This window comes from Thamnophis sirtalis, unplaced genomic scaffold (genome assembly GCF_051295495.1).
Source record: "Thamnophis sirtalis isolate CommonGarterSnake01/CBP01778 unplaced genomic scaffold, rThaSir2_p1.2 scaffold_14, whole genome shotgun sequence".
NCBI lineage: Eukaryota > Metazoa > Chordata > Lepidosauria > Squamata > Natricidae > Thamnophis > Thamnophis sirtalis.
In genome coordinates this window covers 47,722,445-47,746,378 of record NW_028261394.1, presented here as the reverse complement: position 1 = coordinate 47,746,378, position 23,934 = coordinate 47,722,445, and the positions used below count along the sequence as shown (strand labels likewise).

At 50.6% G+C, this 23,934-nt stretch overlaps 1 protein-coding gene across 1 annotated transcript in view; it reads left to right on the top strand.

Annotated features, from left to right (window-relative positions):
• Positions 1-586: 586 nt before the first annotated feature.
• SLC7A5 (solute carrier family 7 member 5) overlaps positions 587-23,934 on the top strand; it is a 33,374-nt gene continuing 10,026 nt past the window's right edge. Inside the window, exons 1-4 of the mRNA XM_087729192.1 lie at positions 587-1,173; positions 12,041-12,166; positions 23,493-23,598; positions 23,887-23,931. Of these exons, the coding sequence (XP_087585318.1) occupies positions 606-1,173; positions 12,041-12,166; positions 23,493-23,598; positions 23,887-23,931 (845 nt within the window). The 5' untranslated portion in view covers positions 587-605. The remainder of the gene's footprint in view (positions 1,174-12,040; positions 12,167-23,492; positions 23,599-23,886; positions 23,932-23,934) is intronic.

The window sequence follows — 23,934 nt, the reverse complement described above, 5'->3', positions numbered from 1 at the left end:
CGCGCGCAGAGCCCACGGGATGCCTGCCGCCGCGAAGGTTCCCGGGGCTGGCGCGCTCTAGCCTTCCTCCTCCTCCTCCTCCTCTTTCTTCCTTCCTCCTCCTCTTCTTCCTCCTCCTCTTTCTTCCCTCCTTTTCCTCTTCTTCCTCTTTCTTCCCTCCTTCTCCTCTTCCTCCTCCTCCTCCTCCTCTTTCTTCCTTCCTCCTCCTCTTCCTCCTCCTCTTTCTTCCCTCCTTTTCCTCTTCTTCCTCTTTCTTCCCTGCTTCTCCTCTTCCTCCTCCTCCTCCTCTTTCTTCCTTCCTCCTCTTCCTCCTCCTTCTTCCCTCCTTTTCCTCTTCTTCCTCTTTCTTCCCTCCTTCTCCTCTTCCTCCTCCTCCTTCTCTTCCTTCCTTCCTCCTCCTCTTCTTCCTCCTCTTTCTTCCCTCCTTCTCCTCTTCCTCCTCCTCCTCCTCCTCCTGCCAGCCAGCCAGGGAGCGCTGTTGCGGCGGCGGGTGGGCGGGCGAGCCTTTCCCACGTGCCGGGGCGGGTCCCGGCCGGCTCCGCCGGATAAAAAGGCGAGGGGCGCGTGGCCCGGGCCGAGCGCGTGGCGCGTCCTTCGGCTGGACCATGTCGTGCGGCTCGGCCAAGAAGCGCGGCTCGGCGGCGGGAGCGGCCGAGGCGGCGGAGGAGGAGGCGCGGGGGATGCTGGCGGGCCCGCGGGGCAACGGCTGCGCCTCGGCGGGGCCGGCGGAGGACGACGGGGCGGCGGCGGCGGCGGGCGGCGGGGTGGCGCTGAAGCGGAACATCACGCTGCTGAACGGCGTGGCCATCATCGTGGGCACCATCATCGGCTCGGGCATCTTCGTGTCGCCCACCGGGGTGCTGAAGGAGGCCGGCTCGCCCGGGCTGGCGCTGGTGGTGTGGGCGGCGTGCGGCGCCTTCTCCATCGCGGGCGCCCTCTGCTACGCCGAGCTGGGCACCACCATCTCCAAGTCGGGCGGCGACTACGCCTACATGCTGGAGGTCTACGGCTCGCTGCCCGCCTTCCTCAAGCTCTGGATCGAGCTGCTCATCATCCGGCCCTCCTCGCAGTACATCGTGGCCTTCGTCTTCGCCACCTACCTACTCAAACCCCTCTTCCCCACCTGCTACGTCCCGCTGGGCGCCACCAAGCTCATCGCCTGCCTCTGCGTGCGTGAGTACACCCGAGCATGGGCAGAGGGCTGCGGGAGGGAGAGGGGGAGGCCAGGAGCCCACTTGGTCCCCGGCGGGGTTGGGGGGAATCGCGCGCCTCTTCCCCGTCCCTGGCCGGCTTGCGCAACCGGCTTCCCTCCGGCGTGGGAAGAAGCGGCGTTGACATCAGCTGCCCTGCCCGGGAAGGGGAGGCGCCGCGCCCCGGCCGAGGCTCGCGGGAGCCCGGAAAAGTTTCCCCCCCAGGCCCCTCCTGAGTCCTGCCCTGCCCGCCCTCCCCCCTCGGTTCCCGGGCTGTGGGGCAAGCGAAGCGGCGCCGAGTCTGCAAAGGCCGGATTTCAGCGGCCTCGGAGCTGCTTGCGATGCCAACTTCGCCGGACCCAAACAAGTGGGGGGTCTTTGCCCGGCTGTCAGTGCCCAGGCTGCAGCGGAGCCTTGCTTGGGGAAATCGCCCCCCCCCATTGCAGTTCGCCTTTCCATAGTCCAACGTCGCCCCCCCCCTCAAAGGGTTCCAGGAATCGCCCCCCCCAAATCCCAGCTGTTTGGTTGAGGCTCTCCAAGACCCTGGCATCCCCAGAAAGCCTCCTCCGCCTTTCTGAATAGGGCTCAGTCTTCCCCCCCCCCCCGCCTCCTTGGTTGCCTTCCCCTGCAAGACCCCCCCCCCCGTTTCTCCTTCCACAATGTAGCGCCGTCCCTTTGGCCCTCATGGGTCCGGCCGTCTCTGACGTTTGCAAGCTCTGCGCCGCATCCAGCAGACAATTGGGGTCAACCACATTGTGCTTCGTTGCAGATGGAGGGGAGCTTGGCCGCTCCCCTTCTCCCCCCCACCCCCCGCGGGAGAAAGAGACCCCCGCACCCTCCTTTGGCCCAAGCGCGCAGATGCTCCCAGTTTGGGCGTTGGATCTGGAGGAGGGGGCTTTGGGTTTTCTCTTCCCAAACCGGAGGGCCGTGTTGTCTTCGGTGGGGGGTTGGGCTTCGGGATGGGAAGCCCCTCCCTCTGCAAAGCCCCACCCGCTGCTTGTCCTTCCTCTCCCTTCGAGGAGGGGCTGCGCGTTTGCTCCCCAGCGGCTGACTTTCTCCACGTGGGAGAGGAAGCCTTGACTTTCCTTCAGAAAAAAAGAAAGAAAGATCCTGGGGTCCTCGCATCGCGCCCCCCCCCTTAGTGCCCATCTCATCGAAAGGAGGGTGGGGGCTTCTCCGGTGCAGGTGCTTAGTGGAAAACCAGAAGGGTGGGGCACTTCCTCTCCTTCTGCCCCTCCAAACTTCCCTGGGATGCTTTGCATTTATTTGGCCAAACTGCGGTCTCCAAGTTTCCAAATTTGTTTGCAAATTCGGAGAAGCTCCTTTGTATCCATCTGGGCCTCCTTTGTTTATTTCTGTTTGATAACAATTTCTCAAGGTCCCAACCAGGCAGAGAAAACCAGGCTGGGGGGTGTGTGTGTGTGAAGATGTCGAATCCAGAAGTTGCAAGAAAGTGGGCTTCTGCCTGGCGGTTTAGCATTTCTCCCAAGGAGATTCTGCGGCTTTTTTTCTCTCCTCCCTCTAAAAGGGCTCAAAAGACAGGCGGGCAGGATTGGTGCTGATGCTCAACTGTGGTTTGTTTCAACATAGCTTGCTGAATAATCCAGGATGGGGGTTGGATGTTGCAAGACTTGAGACTAAACCACCGTGGGGGAATCTGCGGAATGTAACTCTGCCAGGGATTCTAAGAGCTTTCTTCTTTTGGATAAGAGTTTTTATCATTTTGATCTGTGGGCAGCCAGGCTGGCTGAGGATGATGGGATAGCAATCTAGGATGCCGCTAGGACACCTTGCGAGAAGGGAAGTAATACCCCGAGTTTCAGATTGACATTATCTGGTTGAAGTTCTTGGGATCCTCTTCTGTCTGTAGTGAATTGCTCAATGAAATAGAATCTGGGGTGGGAGTTAAAATCCCTGTTTGAGCCTCCTTCCTTCTTTCCTTCCTTCTTTCCTTCCTTCCTTCCTTCCTTCCCATCTTCCCTAAGAGTTTGTCTTTTTATTTTCATTTTGTACCCCCCCCTTCCCTTTTCTGATTGTTAGCCGCCCTGAGTCTCTTGGGAATAGGGCGGCATACAAACTGAATAAAATCTAAAATTTATATGCCACCCATTCCTTCTAGCAAATGTCTAGCAAAAATCCCCAGCTGTTTTGGACAGAAAAACAAATTTTAACAATCCAAGAAGAACTAAGTGGTAAAACAGCATTTGGAAAACCTTTCTGCTTCCCCACAATTTATACCAAATTTACTGATAAGCCCAAATTTGCATGTCTGGCCACACCTCCTTTTATCTGCGCCTGAAACCTGGTGCGGACGTTGCTGAGTGATTAAGTTGCTTCCCACCTCTTGTCTATTTTTCTCCTTCCCTAACTGTCTTGAGGACAGAGGAACTCTCGGAATCGTGCCACGCTTTCGCAGAATTTTCCCTGGTGCAGGGGAGCGCTGGCGGATCGCTCCGGAGGAGAAGTGAACACACAGAAGGGTCTCGGAGGGGCAGCTTGGAGGGGAAGGCCCTCCCTTGAGGCATGGACACATCTGGAGGGCACCAGGTTGAAGAGGGTGCTCCGGGGAAGATCGCCTGGCTTTCTTCCTTTGCTCACTCAACCAATTGATGGATTTCCATCAGTCTTCCGCCTCTTGGCCTCCCGGTGCCTCGGTTCATGGAGGAGGGCCCTGGGCAGCTTTAAAAGATTGTTATAGTCTGTGATTGGCAGAGAGGAGAGTGGCAGTTGGAGTCCGAGGGTCCTCAGAGAACAAGGGTGCTGGCCTCAGAGTGGCATTGCCACCGTGCGTAGAAAGGCGGGTTTATTGGTTTGGTTTTAAAATGATGGCACTCTCCCAACTCCGGGAGGAAGTCTTGGTGGCATCAAGGAAGGCTTTACGTCATCAGGGTTGAGGGTTCATCTCTTCCATCACCACCACCCCGTGAAGACGGAGAGGAGCTTATCTGCTTGCTGCAGCACAGCTGCTCAAAGGATTGCCTTCTTCGTTTGCTCTGCGTGTTAACAATCAGCCCTCCGAGGAAGGCCAGGCAAGACGCACATGCCACGACTACTCCGATTGTAAGCTTATAGCAGTGGAATCCTGCAAAGCTGGAAGCGCTGCCTTAGCGCTTGATTGGCAGCCAGCTTCCCATGCCTCTTTCCCTTCTGCGCGCTGAGACGCCTTTTGCAGGAGAGCCGGCTAGAATGGAGGTGCTTCCTCCTCTCCCGAGGTCCTTCCCGCTAACCAACGTGGCGGGATTGTGAGATTTGGGTTGGAAAAAAGGTGACGAAGGACACCCCCTGGTTGAATGAAGCCCACTCTGATTCTGCAGGGCCTCCCCAGGGGGCCTCCTGGAAGGGGTCCCTTGGCTAGAGAGAGAGAGAGAGAGAACCTGGGAGGGGGGGGGGAAAGAAGGGGCTCCCTTGTTTTACGCCCAGTCGCTTTCTGCAAAACAGGCCGGACTGGGTGACCCTTTAGAGAAATTGTGCGGGTTTCATTGCAAAACCTGAAGGACCCTTGTGCGATCAGGACTGGGCTAATCTCCCCGTGGAGATTTGTACCCTCACCACCCTCCAGACCTTCCGCACAGCCCTCAGAATCTGGCTATCCCGTCAGGCCTGGGGCTAAAGATTGTAACCCGCCCGAATGGTATGAATGTTGCGTTTTAATTATGTATTGTCTTATATGTAAAAAGTCTGTTTTCCCCCCCTTTCCTTTTGGATTGTGAGCCGCCCTGAGTCCCCCCCAGGGAAAAGGGCGGCATATAAATAAACCTTCTAATCTAATCTAAATGCCCACGCGGGCACTGTGCTGATTTATTTCGACAAGGCCTATGGCTGCGGCCCCTCGGAAGATTAAAACCGGGTGGAAACAATGGGGCCACGTATCATGCGACGCACAAAAGGTGGTGATAGACCACGCGGTATCGGGTCAGTTGCAGCTGTTTCCTCGTCTTCCTCCCGCCAGCGGGAGCCAGTTTCGGTTTTGGAGGTGCTGCAGCCGTTTCCCCACCTGGCTGGTCGGGGAGGGGGGCAGACAGAAGGGAGGCCTTTGCACGTGCGATTGGGGAGGGGGGGCGCGTCATGTGCCGTTGCTCAGCAACCACATGGGCTCCCACCTTGCTGCTAGGTTACGACAGAATCCGCAGCAGCCGGTCCTGGCGTTGCCCAGCAACCGTGTGTGCGCACATGACGTGTGGGCTGTTTGTCTCCCCCCACCCTTTTTTTTTTTTGGGCTGATCGGCTTAGCCGCAGATTTGCAAGGATGGCCTCGGCCCTGGAGATAATTGGCTGATCTCTGATCAGCACCGATGGGCCAATTTCTTGCCTGTTGGGCCAAACCCGGTGTTGTTTCCAGGCCAGGTTTGGCCCAGGGTCAGCTAGTTGCTGAAGCAGTACCGGCGTAACATCACGGGGAATTAAGAAACGGGCTGTCAACATTGTGCCCTTGATCTTGTTACTTGGTGCTTAGTAAAGAGTCTTTTTGACTGTCTTGCTGTTGGCTTTTCTGGTACAAAACATAATTTGTGCAAGCAAAAGTTCCACACACACACACACACACACACACACACACACACACACACACACACACACGGTCCCTGCTCGCCCTCTTTTTTCCTGCTCAATGCACCTGGCCAGGTTTGGTTCACTGTGTACTCAGAGTCTCTTCAGGTGATGGGAAAACCAACTCAATCCCTCTGTGTCGGCTTGCTGAGAACACGCTGGGCACCTCAACTGTCCTTTTCCCACCCTGATTTGGGCATCGATAAAAAGACGGGAAGCTTCTGAAACCCCGGGAAGTTCCTTTTGAAGTTCTTCGCACGGGAGGGGGGGGGGAATCCGTGGGCCGCAGCAGCGCGGCCTCCGCCCCGCAGGCGAGTGTGAATCACAAGTGAGTTGCCAAGAACTGCAGATCAGGCCGATTTGTGGTGGAGAAAAGTGAGGCGCCATGCCAAGAATTCCGGGGACTGCAGTAATTGTAGAAGAGACTTGATGGAGAGAAATCACGTTTGAATCTTCTGGCCTCTCCGTCGATTGGCCTCACCCCCCCATCTTCCTTTGTTTTTACAACCGCACACAATCCGCTGTGCAGTTGTTTTTTCCTGACTGTGCAAGATCTCAACTCACAGCTTGTCTGGCCGTTTCTTCGCCAGGAGCAAAGCAAAAACACATCGCATCCGAAAACCCGACAGGGGGCTCCCTTTTCTGTCTGAACAGGCGCCATTTGTCACATCACACTGTTGACTAGATGTGCCTTGATGTTACAAGACCTTCCAGAAATAATTGTGCCCATATTGCACCTCCTACAATTTACAATCGGGACAATTGGATGGATGGATGGTTGTTTTACCCCAAAAAGCAGAAGTCATTGTTGTTCTCTGCAACTTCTATGCCTATTAATTTCTCTACTCCAAACTTGTGGCTGGGTTTCTGCATTATGTGAATTGAGGATGCATTCTACCGCAACTTTGCACAACACACTCACTTCTAAACCATGGCCTGAAAACCCAGGTGCTGGAGTTTTACCCAACATGTCAAATCAAATTAAAAACATTTAATTGTCAAGCGGGACAGAATTGCAACGGTGCATCTGGTTAAGATTACACCAAACGCATCATTTGATCAATGCTAGTTAACCTGGGGTTATTTTTTTGCTTGTCGAACGTGGCTCCTTTGGTTAATTTATGGTTCCAGCCTCGTGGGGGACCCAGGAAACCAGTTAATTCAGCGAGCAGGGAAATTCCCTCCCTTCTTTTTTTTTTTTTTAAATTTTTAAAAAAGATTTTATTGGTTAAAAGAAAATACAACATCCATAACTTGTAAAAAACAATACAACTACATTTCGAGATGTTCCCATACTATCAAATCATTATAAACATCAAAGGTTAGGTATCTTATTCCTTCCCTCCCTCTTCTCTTCCCTCATTTCTTCTTTTCCATACCCTTTTCTTCCCTCCCCCCCCTTACATCCTTCTCCCCTGCCTTCCCTCCTTTCTTTTCTCCTTTCCTCCTTTCCTTCCCTTCTTATAACAGGGTTTCCCTGCTCACTTGTCCCACACGTTGAACAAATCAAAGAGAATGGGAGGCTAGAGGAGAGAAGGTTTCACAGTTGCCACATAGGGACTTTAAAAACACAACCACTGCCCCCAAAAGTGGGTTAAAGTTGGAAAGCTTGGACGCCCCTTGGTGAAAGGGGATAGATGGATTTAGAACTGGAAATAAAATTCTGTTGCACAAGTTCTTGGAGTGCAGGTAATGGGAAGGTTTTCCTTCAAATGCCTCTTTCTTTCTTTCTCCCTGGCATCTGATGTCTTTTAATCCAGTTTTAATATCCTGGGTGTATCTCCAGCCTGGCAAGTTATTTTCTTTGAAGCGGAAACCCTGGGATTTGGGTTAGGCTTGAAGGATAATCTTGGACAAGGCTGAGATTTAAAGAAGCTACTGCAACATGAGGCATGGCTGCTTGCCAGCTCAAATGGCTGGTTGGTTCTTTCTGCAGGCAGGACGGTTTGTGGCGTTCAAGCCACAACAAACAAACACACACACACACACACACACACACACACACACACAGAGTTCAGTTTGGTTTCTTCCTCCCACCCTGATTTTTTTTTTTTTTAACTTGTTCTGGAGTGACCGGCCGCCTTGGATTATAATGATTTAGAAATTGGGTCACAGGCACATGGAGACAAAAGGCCTATTTACAGGGACGAAACAGACAAGCTGGTTTTTGGGAGGGCAGCTGAAGAAGAGGATGCCAGTCTCTCACCAGCTTGGGGTTGTCCTTGCCAACGCTTTGGTCTCAGTTGGGGTACATTCTTGACCCATTTCTAGTCAACCGAGGGTGGGATTCTCTTGGAAGCTCCTCGCCTTTCAGCCCAAGCGAAGTCTTGGAGAGAAGAAAAATGGCACAACCCTCTCCCAAGGGGTGGATTGGCCCTCTTCTAAAGTTTGTCTGAAAAGGTTGGATTCTTAAGACTCCTGATTATTGATATTTCTTGAAAAAGAAAAATTTGAGGCTGGCAAGAGACACATGTGGGGGTTTGTTTTCCTGTTGTTGCCTGGAGTTGAGATAGACGTAAGAGACTGGTGGGGGTGGGTGGGGGTTGTTAAAGAGATGAGTGGAGGTTTGTTGTTGATATTCATTCTAACACACTCCCCCCCCCTCCTCCCCGGTCTACGTGGTCTCATCATGTGGTCTAAGCACCATATTTGTTCCCCACCGATAATGGTTATCTCTCACTTCCAGAATCTTGTGAGGCCATTCTGTGAATTGTAGACCTTCTTCCCACATACGGTCAGAAGGTGTAAAATGGAAAGAATGGCCTGTTGTTGGGCTGGGAGGGCTGGTAAATAAAGAGAAGTCATCCCCCCCTCCAACCTCCTTGTTGGCATGACCCCTCCAGCCCCAGCAGTGTGGCTGCTCCAAGTTTCTTTGATTCTCTCCACAAGCTTCCCTTGCTTGGTCCACCAAGGAGGTTCGGTTGTGGAGAGCATCAGTGACAACTGGAGGTTTAAGGCCGCTGTTCTTACAGATGACGAAAGGTGTTCCGTCCATTGAGACCAGGAATATTTGGCTTTTCAAATGTCGAGAGCAGTGGTGGGTTTCAAAAAAAATTTCAAACCTACTCTGTGGGTGTGGCCTCCTTTGTGGGAGTGGCTTGCTGGCCATGTGACCTGGTGGGAGTGGCTTGCCACCCATGTGTTCTCTCTCTCTCTCTCTCTCTCTCCCTCCCTCTCTCCCTTTCCTTCCTTTTGTCTCTCTGTCCTTTTTTCCTTTTTTTCTTTCATCTCTCACTTTTTCTTTCTTTTTTTCTTTTTTTCTTTCTTTCTTCCTTTCTTTCTCTTTCTCTTTCTCTCTCTGTGTGAGTCTGTCTGTCTCTGTCTCTGTGTGTGTGTGTGTGTGTGTGTCAGTGGTGGGTTTCAAAAATTTTTCAAACCTACTCTGTGGGTGTGGCCTCCTTTGTGGGAGTGGCTTGCTGGCCATGTGACCTGGTGGGAGTGGCTTGCCAGCCATGTGTTCTCTCTCTCTCTCTCTCCCTCTCTCTCCCTCCCTCCCTCTCTCTCTCCCTTTCCTTCCTTTTATCTCTCTGTCCTTTTTCCTTTTTTTTTTCATCTCTCACTTTTTCTTTCTTTTTTTCTTTTTTTATTTCTTTCTTCCTTTCTTTCTCTTTCTCTCTCTGTGTGAGTCTGTCTGTCTGTCTCTCTGTGTGTGTGTCAGTGGTGGGTTTCAAAAAAATTTGGAACCTCTTCTGTAGGTGTGGCCTGCTTTCTGGTGGAACCTCTTCTAACCGGGGTTCGGTAGATTTGACGAACCGGTTCTACCGAACTGGTGCGAACTGGTAGGAACCCACCTCTGGTCGAGAGCTACAAACGAGTGGTGGGTTCTGGCCAGTACGGCCCAGTACGGGTGTACCGGTGGCTGCTGGAACGGTGCTTTGGAGGGCCCACCCGCCCACCCTTGTTTCCTAAATGTATTTAAGCCAACTGGGCCATTTGTTCATGCGTGCGCAGCCTACGGTGCCTGTGCGATGCTCCGCCGAGCAGCTGGAGCATCGCAGGGCGATGGGCGCCGGTGGTGGTTCGTACGGCCCTGTCACAGCATACTGGTTGCAATGGGAGCTAGAACCCACCAATTGCTACAAACGCACGCAGCCCCACAGCCTCCACTCCGGAGAAGGCCCCACTTCGCCTCGGTTCTTTTATGGGTATTGGAATCTGTGCTTTGGGGAGGGGCCGTTCATCGTCCCAGTTGTCTCGTTGCAATGCTCCCTCTGGACCCTCTGGAGATAATGCACAAGGACCTCCCATATTTGCAGAGCCAAAGGGCTAAGATGGGCTTTAATCTTCTTGGGGGGGGGTGGGGGGAATTCCTGCAAAGGTTCTAAGTCCCTTGGCTGAACATCCAGTGTGGAATAAGCCCAGTTTGAGCTTCTCGGGTGCCCTGTTAGCTCAAGCTGCTCTGGGCTCTTGTGGACTCAAAGGATTAACTCTCCTCCTTGCAAATCTTGAGACTGTCAATATTTTGAAAAGAGCCTGAGAGAGAAATGGCCGTGGAGTCCTCCAGCTAAGAAAGCAGAGATTTACAGGGCTAACTAGCAGGGGGGGCCTCTCTGCTCTTTGCATAATCCCTGCCCCTGGGATTATATTTAGCGCCATAGCAGCCCAGGGCCCTGTGACATTTCCAGTTTCCACCTTAGGAGAGGACCTTCTCGACGGCTGCCACTCTTGGCTGGCGGCCCGAACTCTATAAACACGGGGGCGGGGAGGGGAAGAACCGCCAAGGTGGCTGAATGGAGGAGGCGCGGGTGGGTGATGCAACCGCCTGCCTCGGTTGCTTGAGCCTAGGAAGGGAAGGAAACGGAAGTTGAGTTGACTCGCCTCTTACCGAGGAAACAGTCCTCTCCTTCTCTCCATCCACGTCAGAGAGGATGGAGAATTGCATCAGAAACGTCTTTTCTGCGCAGAGCCGGAGAAGGGGATTTGGGAGTTTGACCTTGTCGGGGGTTCGTCCTGGGTGCTTAGTGCGGGGAGTGCCCAGTGTGGGACACAGAACAACGGCTCATAGGGAGCAGGGCGGGAGAGAAAGCCCAGTTTATTTAAAAAATCAATCAATCAGGATGATCCGGTCCTTTCCCCTGCAGCCTTAAAAGGCCGCGTTAGAGACACAACCAAGGGTAGCAGACCAGATGGAGGGCACAAGGAGCAAACGGGCACATCTGGGGCAAAAGTGTGGAATTGAGCCTTCTCCTCAAAGGCAGAAGCTCACCCAAGTTTGCTTGGACAGAGGAGGTGCCACCAAAATCTTCCACATACAGTACATGTATCAATACACAAAAGGATGCAATCTGTGGTGCTCTCTGAGTTTGGTGGCTGCCTTGCAGACGTTTCATTACCCTGCTAGATAACACCACCCGGTGCTGCTGAGTGTAGGGTTTCTTCCCTGTTTATCTACAGTGGCTTCCCCTACTTGTATTGGTGAGCTGCAGTTTTCACCTTGGTAGTTCTTCGATTATTGCTTTCTGCCCGAGTGGTTTGTCTAGTATTAATCCCTGCTTATCTCACTATTGGTGGCTGGAGAGGATACGTTTTGGCGTTTTTTGTTTCCTTAACTTCTGGACGGTGTCTGAATGCAGTTTATCTGTTGAAAGCTGGTTTATCTGAATGCCAAGCTGCCAGGAATTCTCCGCATTGCTGGATTTAGCTCGGATGCTCGGAGTTTCCTGGTCGAAAGTATGGTAGTCTGTCCACACGTTATGCAATTAAGAAGTTTCCATCACGTCTTCTGCCTTCTGTGGTCAGGGATGCCCTCTGCCAGTCTTCCGCCTCTCTCCCCTACACAGGGGGTAGTACTACAGTATCCTTGCCCTACTACGTGTTGTAGATCAGTGTTTCTCAACCTTGGCAACTTGAAGATGTCCGGACTTCAACTCCCAGAATTCCCCAGCCAGCGAATGCTGGCTGGGGGATTCTGGGAGTTGAAGTCCGGACATCTTCAAGTTGACAAGGTTGAGAAACACTGTCCTAACCACTGCTGGGGAATTCTGGGAGTTGAAGTCCGGACATCTTCAAGTTGCCAAGGTTGAGAAACACTGTTGTAGATGACTCCTGTGTTTTTTTTTTCATCTGGGGCTGCTGAGACTTAAGAAGTTTCCTTGGGTTGGGTCCCTCCATGATCCCTTGTAGTTCCTTCCTGTGTGCATGAATTATGATAAGCTGTTAATTACATGGGGAATAATCGTATTAAGCGAGCGGGATTACTTGGTGTGAACTTTTGGCCTTCGGCTCCCGAGCCGTTTTCGGAAGAGGAAAAAAACGCCCGCAGGTTTACTTACCCGTTGCTTTTTCTGGTGTGTGTTTCCCTCCAGTGTTGCTCACGGCGGTCAACTGCTACAGCGTGAAGGCGGCTACTCGTGTGCAAGATGCCTTCGCCGCCGCCAAGCTGCTGGCCCTGGCCTTGATCATCACTCTCGGCTTCGTGCAGCTGGGGAAGGGTACGTATCTCCTCTCCGAAGGGGGTGGGAGTGGGGCAGGAAGTTTGGGATTCATTTTAAGGAGCTGCACAGCCTCCTCGTCCTCCCAGCCAGAAAGTAGGAAAAAAAGGCTTCGTGAAGAATCAAAGCAGAAGCCTATAAGTTGCCCCCAACTTCCGATCATTTGTTTCGTGACTGCTGGAAATCCCCATGGCACTGGAAAAAGAGGAGCTTATTTTTCACACTTACGACGGTTGAGGAATCCCCACGGCCAGCTGATCCAAATAGCAATAGCAGTTAGACTTATATACCGCTTCGTAGGGCTTTCAGCCCTCTCTAAGAGGTTTACAGAGTCAGCATATCACCCCCACAGTCTGGGTCCTCACTTCACCCAGATAGATAGATAGATAGATGGATGGATGGATGGATGGATGGATGGATGGATGGATGGATGGATGGATGGACGGACAGATAGATATAGAGAGAGGGAGGGATAGATATAGAGAGAGGGAGGGAGGGAGAGATAGATATAGATAGATATAGATAGAATAGATAGATAGATGATAGATAGATAGATAGATAGATAGATAGATAGATAGATAGATAGATAGATAGATAGATAGATAGCAATAGCAGTTAGACCCAGATAGATAGATAGATGGATGGATGGATGGATGGATGGATGGATGGACGGACAGATAGATATAGAGAGAGGGAGAGATAGATATAGAGAGAGGGAGGGAGGGAGAGATAGATATAAATAGATATAGATAGAATAGATAGATAGATGATAGATAGATAGATAGATAGATAGATAGATAGATAGATAGATAGATAGATAGATAGATAGATAGATAGATGATAGATAGATAGCAATAGCAGTTAGACTTATATACCGCTTCATAGGGCTTTCAGCCCTCTCTAAGCGGTTTACAGAGTCAGCATATCACCCCCACAGTCTGGGTCCTCACTTCACCCAGATAGATAGATAGATAGATGGATGGATGGATGGATGGATGGATGGATGGATGGATGGATGGATGGACGGACAGATAGATATAGAGAGAGGGAGGGATAGATATAGAGAGAGGGAGGGAGGGAGAGATAGATATAGATAGATATAGATAGAATAGATAGATAGATGATAGATAGATAGATAGATAGATAGATAGATAGATAGATAGATAGATAGATAGATAGATAGATAGCAATAGCAGTTAGACCCAGATAGATAGATAGATGGATGGATGGATGGATGGATGGATGGATGGATGGATGGACGGACGGACAGATAGATATAGAGAGAGGGAGAGATAGATATAGAGAGAGGGAGGGAGGGAGAGATAGATATAAATAGATATAGATAGAATAGATAGATAGATGATAGATAGATAGATAGATAGATAGATAGATAGATAGATAGATAGATAGATAGATAGATAGATGATAGATAGATAGCAATAGCAGTTAGACTTATATACCGCTTCATAGGGCTTCCAGCCCTCTCTAAGCGGTTTACAGAGTCAGCATATCGCCCCCACAGTCTGGGTCCTCATTTCACCCACCTCGGAAGGATGGAAGGCTGAGTCAACCTTGAGCCGGTGAGATTTGAACCGCTGAACTGCAGATAGCATTCAGCTGAAGTGGCCTGCAGTACTGCACCCTAACCACTGCGCCATCTTGGCTCAAATTCGGAGGCTTTGGCAACTGGCATGTACTTACGACGGTCGCCGTCATGTAGTCCCCTTTTTCGACCTTCTGAACCAGCGAAGTCCAGAGGGAAGCCGGATTCACTCAGCACCGTAACAGCTTAACCAGCTGTGGCAAGAAAGGTCACAAAGTGGGGCAAAACACGCTTAACTGTCTCGTTTAAAGACGGAGGCTTCGGGCTCAGTTCTGATCGGAAGTGGGAGGCTCCCCGTAGTTCTGTTTTCTGTTTGTTTGTTTGTTTGTTGGATTTAGAGACAATCTCGCTTACGAGAGCAACTTATATAAATATATACATATATATCTGGAAAAACCTTTCTTGGAAGGAGTGCTAAGCCAGTGTTGTGGGACCCCCAGTGACTCAGCACATAACCCCTAAGGTCAACTTACTCCTTGTGGCAAGAAGCAACAGCTGCTAATGGCGGAAGGAATAGCTGGCATTCTTGGTTCGTAGCCCGGTTATTTCCTCTAGCTCCTTCTAAAAACACCGGCCGGAGTTTGAAATGAAGCGTTCTTCGGACAGCTTTGATTTCATGCTGTAGGGATGGGTGGGGGTGGGTGGGGGGTTATTATTTTCTTTTCAGTTGCCCCAAAGCCCTTCTCTTGTTTCCTGAAAAGTCCAGGGTCAGATTAGATTCTGACTAGCCACTTCGGTTGATGAAGGAACTCAAAAATCATACTTGGAGTCCGCTTGTTGCCATCTTCTGACCAGTGGGGAAGCCAGGCTCACTTAACGACCGTGGCAAGAAAGGTCGTAAAATGGAGGAAAACACACTCTGCCATCTTCCTTTAGTACCGGGGGGTGCCCATCGTTGAGAACTTTAAGACTTGTGGACTTCAACTCCCAGAATTCCCCAGCCAGCGTCGCGACGCTGGCTGGGGAATTCTGGGAGTTGAAGTCCACAAGTCTTAAAGTTCCCAAGGTTGGACAGGATATCTGTAACTCCCTGTTCTGACCTAGGATTCCTGAGACAGTAAAAAATCACACGCTTAGTCCCAAAAGTCCTTTTTTTAATTTCAATGGCTGTGAATTATATTCATTCACAGCCCGTAATGAGTCACCAGCAGTCTGCGAAGAGTCCGACAGAAGTCTGCCAAAGTCTTTCAGGGTAAGGCTGATAAGCACCCAACTTCATCTCCCTTGAAACACTGCCAGGGACCTACTTGCCAATTAGTTTTGCAAGGCCAAATGGAGCACAGAGTCAAAACGAAGCTTCAGAGTTTAAACCGACCAAAACGAACCAAGTTGCTTCCTGCAAAAGCTCACATCCGGTTGATCCGCTTTTATGTCTTATGAAAGTGGGCCAATCTTCTCCAAGCCTTACTCCCAAGTTGCCCCTTTTGTCTTAACTGTTCTTGCCTTCTGGCAGCTCTGTGCATGCGCGCGCTGGGAACAGGCTCCCATTGCTCTTCTGCTTCATTGATGTCAGACTCCGGACGCAGCACATAACTCCCAGATGACCCAGAGCCCTTGTCCGAGCCTTCCCCAGACTCCAGGACCGGCCCATGTTCCTCCCCACCCTCCTCGCTGTCCGACTCCGTGGCCAGCTCCGCAGGCTGCCGGCCGGCTGACCGTAACTCTTTCTTTTTATCCCTTCACCAGGTTCCTAATTCCGATCCAAGATGATTTCAATCCTTGCAATATTGTTAAGGGAAATGCTCTTCAAGATCTCATTTTGCAGTCCTATTTCTTAATCCACCCCCTCCACCCTTCGCCTAAGGTCAAATTCCTTTTCATTCCTCTCTTTATTTAGACAAGACTTTTATATTTCAAAGGAAATCTCCGTTTTTTCAAATAGCCTTCTATTCGGTCGTATTTTCTTCCTGACCTGTGGTACACATCCTCCTTGGAGTTTCTGCCATTGTGTAATTGAGTAAACCCTGACATTTCGGAGTAGTCTGGCCCCTGTTGCATTCCTCTTCGGTTTCCTTATCACCAAAGCTCTTGTTTTGAACAGGTTTCCTTGTTTGAAGTCTAAAGTGACTCGACGTGTTGTTTTTTTGGGAGGGGGGGGGGCATTTCTTTTTTTGTAAACCCATCACCAGGTGTCATTTCAGTGACTCCGGCTTTTTCCACTGCATCGAAAGCCCCAGTTCGAGATTAAATCCAGAAGCACCTTTGAAGGTTCAACTCTTCTAGGAAAACCACTTATATTGTGGCTCTTCCGTTAAGGTCCTCTCCTCTACTCTCTACCTACAAGCTTCTTGTGGGTCACAAAAATTAGCAGGAGTCGGCTACCACCTTTTCCAATTAACATATTTTATTTTTTTTAGACCAAAAAATGGACAAAACTGAGCTACAGTTCAGTTCCTCAGAAGCATTCAGGGTTCATTGTAGCTCTGAACTGATGAATAGATGGGTGGGTGAATGGATGGATGGATGAATAATTGGTGGGTGAGTGGATAGATGGATATGGGACTATGTAAAAAACGGGGTCTCTCAGGCTGGAACAGGGAGACTCAGGAGAGCCAGACAGAGCAATTAAGATTTCTACAAGAAGTCCGGAGGCTTTATTCTTTCTCTATATTTATTCTTTAAAGAATAAAGCTAACTTTGTTAATTGTGCTGCTTGTCTCTTCACGGGGAAGACCTCGTGACACAAAACTCCAGAGAATGTCTTGCCATTGCCATAAATGGCTGCTCAACCTTTTCTTCTTCTTCTTTTTTTTTTTGACTTAGCGATGAGCAGATAAGCAGGGTAGGAAACTTTGGGAAGAAAGAAAGTTTCCTTTTGTGGGGCAGAATTAAGGTGGGAGTGAAACCCTTTAGAGGGATCTAAGACATGATTGTTTAAAAAGAAAGGAATGCAGATCCTTGTCCTTGTAGAATATTTCTCCTTCCTTTCTTCCCTCCTTTCCTCCTCCTTTTCTTCCTTCCTATCTCCTTCCTTCCCTCCTTCCTTCCCTCCCTCCTTCCTTCCTATCCCTTCCTTCCTTCCTTCCTTCCTATCTCCTTCCTTCCCGCCCTCCTTCCCTCCCTCCTTCCTTCCTATCTCCTTCTTTCCTTCCTTCCTTCCTTCCTTCCTTCCTTCCTTCCTTCCTTCCTTCCTTCCTTCCTCCCTTCCTCTGTTTCTTCTCTTTCTACCGTGAATGCTGTTTGCATGGCTTCTGGAAGACCCCCGCGCTCAGTTTTCTTTCTCACAACCCAGCTTAGACCTGGAGAATTTAGGGCAAAGTCTCCTTGCACCAAGCTCAACCTTAGGGGTTAGTCCACCTAGAGTTTTTGGAGTAACACAGCAGTGCTTTATGGCAGGGCTCTCCAAACTTGGCAACTTTAAGACTTGTGGACTTCAACTCCCAGAATTGGTGGGGTAGCTGAGGAATTATGGGAGTTGAAGTCCACAAGTCTTTAAAATTGCCTAGTTTGGAGACCTCTGCTTTACGGCTTCTTCTGGGATTCCCCCCACCCCAAGAGCCGAGGTGGCACAGTGGTTAGGGTGCAGTACTGCAGGCCACTTCAGCTGACTGTTATCTGCAGTTCAGCTGTTCAAATCTCACTGGCTCAGGGTTGACTCAGCCTTCCATCCTTCCGAGGTGGGTGAAATGAGGACCCGGATTGTTGTTGGGGGCAATATGCTGACTCTGTAAACCGCTTAGAGAGGGCTGGAAGCCCTATGAAGCGGTATATAAGTCTAACTGCTATTGCTATTGCTATAATTGTCAGTCTAGTCTACAGCCTTGAGGGTTTCCTGAGTCTTTCATCCAAATTCTGTGATTTGCGTAATTTTAGGGAACGGCAGCTAAAGTCCACAGATCTTAGGGTTGCCAAATTTGGAAAAACACACTGGTTTATGTAATCTCCAGGCTGCAACATTAGGGTCCCAACTCTTGCGGGCCGGGACAGAGGTTGAAATGCTTCCTCAACTGCCACGGGGGGCGTTTTGGGAGGGTCTATGCTTCCATAAACTAGATGGAGGCATCTTTGTAAGGCCAAAAGACAAGATGCTCATGGATGAGTGACCTCAAAATGGAGCTTTGTGGGAAAGCATGAAGAGAGGCATTGGCATCCGGAATTTGGCTAGGAACAAAGATACCCCTCTCACACCGTGCCCCCCCCCCAATCCAGCCCTGCTTTTATTGTATTGTATTTTGTATTTTATTATTTGTATGCTGCCCTTCTCCAGGAGGACTCAGGGCGGCGAACAATTCAAGGGGGAAAAAAAAGGGGGAACATAAAAGACAAAATACACATAATAAAAGTAGGCAACAGTCGCACAACCATACATGTCGAGAGGGGAGGGAACTCATCACCCCCAGGCCTGCCGGCAAAGCCAGGTTTTGACGGCTTTTCGGAAGGCCTGGAGAGAGGTGAGGGTCTGAATAGCAATAGCAATAGCAGTTAGACTTATATACCGCTTCATAGGGTGTTCAGCCCTCTCTAAGCGGTTTACAAAGTCAGCATATTGCCCCCAACAATCCGAATCCCTGCGGGGAGCTCGTTCCAGAGGGCCGGAGCTGCCACAGAGAAGGCCCTCCCCCGGGTAATAGCCAGGTGGCATTGGCTGGTAGACGGCACCCGGAGGAGGCCAACCCTGTGGGATCTAATGGGTCTGTGGGAGGTAATTGGCAGCAGGCGGTCTCTCAAGTACCCAGGTCCAATACCATGAAGGGCTTTATAAGTTACGACTAGCACCTTGAAGCGTATCCGGAGACTGATCGGTAACCAGTGCAGCTCGCAGAGGATAGGTGTAACGTGGGTGTACCGAGGTGCACCCACAATCGCTCGCGCGGCTGCGTCCTGGACGAGTTAGCTCAGTGCTTTTACGTGGCTCTTGCAATGCGCCCTCCCCACTGTAGAGTTGGAGTTTTCATCAGCCGCCAGCCGCACATTGCAGGGGGAAACCCCCCCCTTCTCTTCCTGAAACAGATGTCAGGCCACGCGAGGACACGTCAGAAGTTGCCGAACTGCTTTTCCTTCCCAGAAAGAGAATAATACTTTATTTATTTTTCCTGTCTCCCTGCATGCCGGAACGTAGACAGTTTGTCTTCCGCTTCCAGAGAAATTCTCTGGGACCCATGCAAATCCCATTTAGAGGAGGGAACGTTACGGAATCATAGCTCCGTGTCTCTCCCCACCTTAAAACGGTCTGCTTGGGGAAGCCACTGCAGAACAGGGCAGGCGGTTTGAATCCTTGGAAGTAGCTTTCAAAGAGACCCGTGTAGAACCCGTTGGCTGGAAAAACACATCTGAGTCAAACCGTCTGAGGTTGCAGGAGAGGAATGGTCTTAATTTGTTTTGCATCTTGATGATAGCATACAGGGAGTCCCGTTGGCTCCAGCCCTATGAAATGCTGAAAGCTTGGTTATGTGTATCCGCTTAGAACAGGGGTCTCCAACTGTGGCAACTTTAAGACTTGTGGACTTCAACTCCCAGAATACCTCAGCCAGTGGTTTCTATGTGATTTTTGTTTCCCTCCAGGGCTAACACCTTTTCTGCAGAAGGGCCGAATGTCAGCCCCTTTAATATATCGCTTGCTTGTGGACTTGTGGACTTCAACTCCCAGAATTCCTCAGCCAGCATTGCTGAGCTATTCTGAGCAAGATCTGAGGCTAAAGCCGCAAGATCTGAGGCTAAAGCTCCTCGGATGAGAAGCAAAACATTTTCAAAGAAAAGAAAGTCCAGTGGCCTTTTGGAAAAGAAAATTGGGGGGATGAAGCACCTTTGAGACCTTTGCATCTTCGTCCCTTGTCCAAATGTTGAGGCTTTCCCAGAGTTGTTTTTCATCACTGCTGGATAGGAAAAAAAAACCAGGATCTCAAAAGCCCAGTCCAGGTTTCTCTGGCTGGTTTTACACTCAAAGAGGTCACGATGGGATTGTCCGTCCCCCGTTTCTCCCCCCCCCCCGGCTTCCTTCTCTGCCCCAAGGCCAGTTCTACGTTTCTTCCCAGCTGAATCCCAAAAGCTGCCTTGGCAAGCTGGGAGAAACGACACAAAACCTTTTCTCGCCTGCATTTATTCAGCAAACCCAGCCGAGGTGGAGTAAAACCCTGGTACAGCTCGCGTTGGGCACTGGCAAAGGAGGGCAGGGGGCTCATTCCACCTGGAAGATGCCCCTTGGAGCCCAGGACAGGGGTAGTGGTGGGAAGAGGAGCCTCTCTCTTGCGCCGGGCGGGGCAGCCCCACCTTAATCCGTGGGAATCCAGGAAGCGGCGGCCAGAGTCTCCCGAGGGCCTTTGCCAGCCTTGTGCAAATCCTGTGGGTTTCCAAGCTGAGTGAAGACTTTGTGGTTAGCTCAGCAGAGACGGAGCCCGGGGGGAGGCCCCTCCCATTGTAGTTGTGGTCCTGGCCTCGGCAAGGGGAATAAAGAGTCCCCGTGGGTGTCTTCTCGTCCGGCTTTGCTCGCCACACCCTTTCTGTAGGGAAGTGCGTGGGGAAAATCTTTGTATTGCCCCATAAATGGAGAAAAGCCCGTTTTCCTGCCCTTACATGAATGGGGTGTGCTGTGCCATCCATCTGGATGGCACGGAGGGTTGGAGAAAAAGGCAAACGGTGCCACTCGGGCAGCTTCTGCTAATGGGGGACCAGGAAAGGATCTTCTGGACTCCTTGAGTGGTGGTGGTGGTGGTGGACCAGCCCAGAAGTTCTCGGTTACTGTGGGCTTCAACTCCCAGCAGCTTCCACTTGTGGAGTTGTCACCCCCAACGTCTAAGGGGGTCTAGGTTTCTTATCCTGCTCTGCTTTCTTTCACACCAACGGCCTGGCAGGGTCTATGCTCATGAGGACACATGTGCCAGCTTTGTCCCATGTGCCAGTCACCGAGGAATCTGCTCCGAATTGCTCTTTGCTTACCTGGCCTGGCCTGTGAGCACCTTCTGGAGGGAAGAGTGACAGAGATAATGTATCTTGCAAGGTTGGCCCCACATTGTTTGGAGGGATGTTCCCAGGTGGGGAAGAGCTAATCTTGAAACTCTCCCACTGAAGATCTGCCTGGACTCAAATCTGGATCCTCAGTCCACGCACTTAGCATCCTTGGGTGAAAATTGGACATATGGAGACCTGCTTAGCATCGACCACGAAGGCATTTCTTCCAGGTCCCAAGAACCAAGTGTCAGGGTTCAAAATAGCATCCAAAAGTAAATCAGAGTCCAAGGCAAAAGTATTGCTCAAAATTCCAATTTATGAAGAGAGCCACGTTGGCACATCTGGGAAACCCCAAATCTGAAAGTTTCCTGGTTTTCCCCACCCAGTTGAAAGTTCAAGATCCTGTCCCCACCCCCACAAGTCCATCCCATGGTCCAATCTTCCACTGCCATGTTGGCAGCTTCCACCCATCCAGTTCCGGTCAGGTGCAGAGGTGCAAAGACAAAGGATGACCTTGGCTTTCTAGAAAGAATGTTGTTATGGCTACATAGCATCTAGCTCCATACAGTCCTTTCTCCCATTTTCCCACCATAGCAGAATAATAGAAAGTGTGGCAGGCCAAAGACCCAAAAGAAAAGATGGCTGCAGGCCTGGCAAACCAAGAATGACACAGTGCAGTTGCGCCTGTGTTGTTTCCTTATTGTCGTTCGTCTGCAGACGGACCCTTGCCAGACTACTATCTGCATAACTACAACCTGTGAACTGCTAGGGAGGGGCCGTCTTCAGCCTCCTCCTGCCTACCAGACTTTGCAAGCTCTGCTGCCTCTTTGCCCTCTGGGAGGCAGCCCCTCCCTCCTGGGAATCCAGACTACATTCCACCCCAATTTCAGATGGAGCCTTTGAACTTCCCCTGGTTTTCTTTCATCTTGCAGGTTCCCTCAACCGCCCTTGTGGCTCTCTCCACGCCGCCTTCAATCATCTCCCTTAATAGCCTCTTTCGGCCGACTTGTACAGATGCGATCTAATAATGAGTCTCCCGGGCATGAACTAGGACAGCGGCGCTATTTTTATTCTCCTCTCCCTAAATACCTCCATATTCTCATTAAAAGGGCATGTTGCCACTGGCTGCAGTTTTGGCCACTTAATAAATTACAGGCGGGATGGATCTTGTCAAATCTGGTTTGCTTAATTTTAGGGAAGAGGGGGAGCCAAAGAAATAGCTGAGCCGGGCACATTGGGCCATTCGGGCATCAGTTGTGGAGTCCCCAGGGAGCTTCTGGATATCTGGTTGTGTGTCTATATTAGCAGAAGACTGTTGGTGTCAGGATTCCAAATAGCATCCAAAATTAAATCAGAGTCCAAGGCAAAGGATTCCTCAAAGTTCCAATTTATTAAGAGAGCCATGCTGACACATCTGAGAAAACCCGAAACTGAAAGCTTCCCGGTTTTCCCCACCCAGTTGAAAGTTCAAGATCCTGTCCCCAACACCCACAAGTCCATCCCACGGTCCAGTCTTCCCCTGCCATGCTGGCAGCTTCCACCCATCCAGTTCCGGTCAGTTGCAGAGGTGCAAAGACAAAGGATGACCTTGGCTTTCTAGAAAGAATGTTGTTATGGCTACATAGCATCTAACTCCGTACAATCCTCTCTCCCATTTTCCCACCATAGAAAAGGCATAGTAGAATAATAGAAAGTGTGGCAGGCCTGAGATCCAAAAGAAAAGATGGATGCAGTCTTGACAGTTGGCGCTGCAGAAGGCATGTGATGGACTCGCTGGAGAGGCAGGTAGTTGAGGGGTGGCCAAGCCAACTCCCCCTCCCTACCTGAGGCCTCCTTTCCTTGGAGGAGGGCCAGGCATATAACACCCCACCCCACCCCCTCTGCTAGGACAACCGCATGGCCTTCAGATCAAAAGAGGCAAAATCCTGCTTCTGCCAAAGTTTCCTTGCAAGTAAAATAAACACTGTCAGCATCTTGAAAGAAATGGAAAACCCAGCCATTGTAAGCCCAGCTTCCCTTCTCTGTGTTTTCCTGGGCTGCTTCCGCTGTTTGTGATTTCAGATCCAGAGTGAGGGGCTGCTCCCAATGCACGGAGGGGCACTCCGAGGGAAACATCGCTCGGATTTGCTTCGAGTCCCGTAGGGTGTGATGCTCAGAACCATTTTCATGCCTTTTTTGGCAAGCAACCCGTGAGCAATTAGATCAGAGGTCTTCAAACTTGGCAACTTTAAGACTTGTGGACTTCAACTCCCAGAAGCTGGCTGGAGAATTCTGGGAGTTGAAGTCCACAAGTCTTAAAGTTGCCAAGTTTGAAGACCTCTGATCTAAGTGGAGAGGTTGCAGAGGAAGGGATTGCAAGAGAGTAAGTTATGCTGGCTGGAGAATTCTGGGAGTTGAAGTCCACAAGTCTTAAAGTTGCCTAATTTGAACACCTCTGGTCTAAGTGGAGAGATTGCAGAGGAAGGGATTGCAAGAGAGTAAGTTATGCTGGCTGGAGAATTCTGGGAGTTGAGGTCCACGGGTCATAAAGTTGCCAAGTTTGGGGAGCCCTGAATTAGAGGCTCATCCTTTGTGCATGTTTTCATTTCGAATTGTGTCTTGGGATGTATGCAATCCCAAAGGTCCAGCTACCTATTGAGCCTTGGCCCTTCGCTGTGCATATGGCAACCTCAGTTCCAGGGCTCGTCAATTTCAGGAGAAATTTTCCTTCCGTTCCAATTAAGGGCAGTTGTAACACATTTCGTTTCCCATCGTTTTTCCACCTTCCCAGCCCCTTTGCAGGAGGAAGGGGAAAGGCTCCACCGCTTACCTTGGCTCACCTTCCTTCCCTTCCCACAGGTGATGTCATGAACCTCAAGCCCGAATCTTCCTTTGAGGGCACCAAAACAGGTGTTGGCAACATCGTCCTGGCCTTGTACAGCGGCCTCTTCGCCTACGGAGGATGGTGAGTTGTGAGGGTCGTCGAGAGTTGTGGGCCAGGTGGAAGTTGGGTTTCCACCCCTGGGTTCCAAATGAGGAAGAACCTGCTACCATCGGGAACAAGGAGTCTCAGGGCAAGGAGAACCTTGTGATCTTTAGATCTCTGGATCTCCTGTTTTTGTGCGAGAGACAAAGAGCCTTTCCTAAGTTGCCGCGTTGTTCTCATTCGACAAAGTCAAGATGACTCCTTGCCCCACCATCGCAACTACGTATTGCAAACTGAAAAATCTTTTTTCCTTCTTTCAAACTGCAGGAATTACTTGAATTTTGTCACAGAAGAGATGATTAACCCTTACAGGTG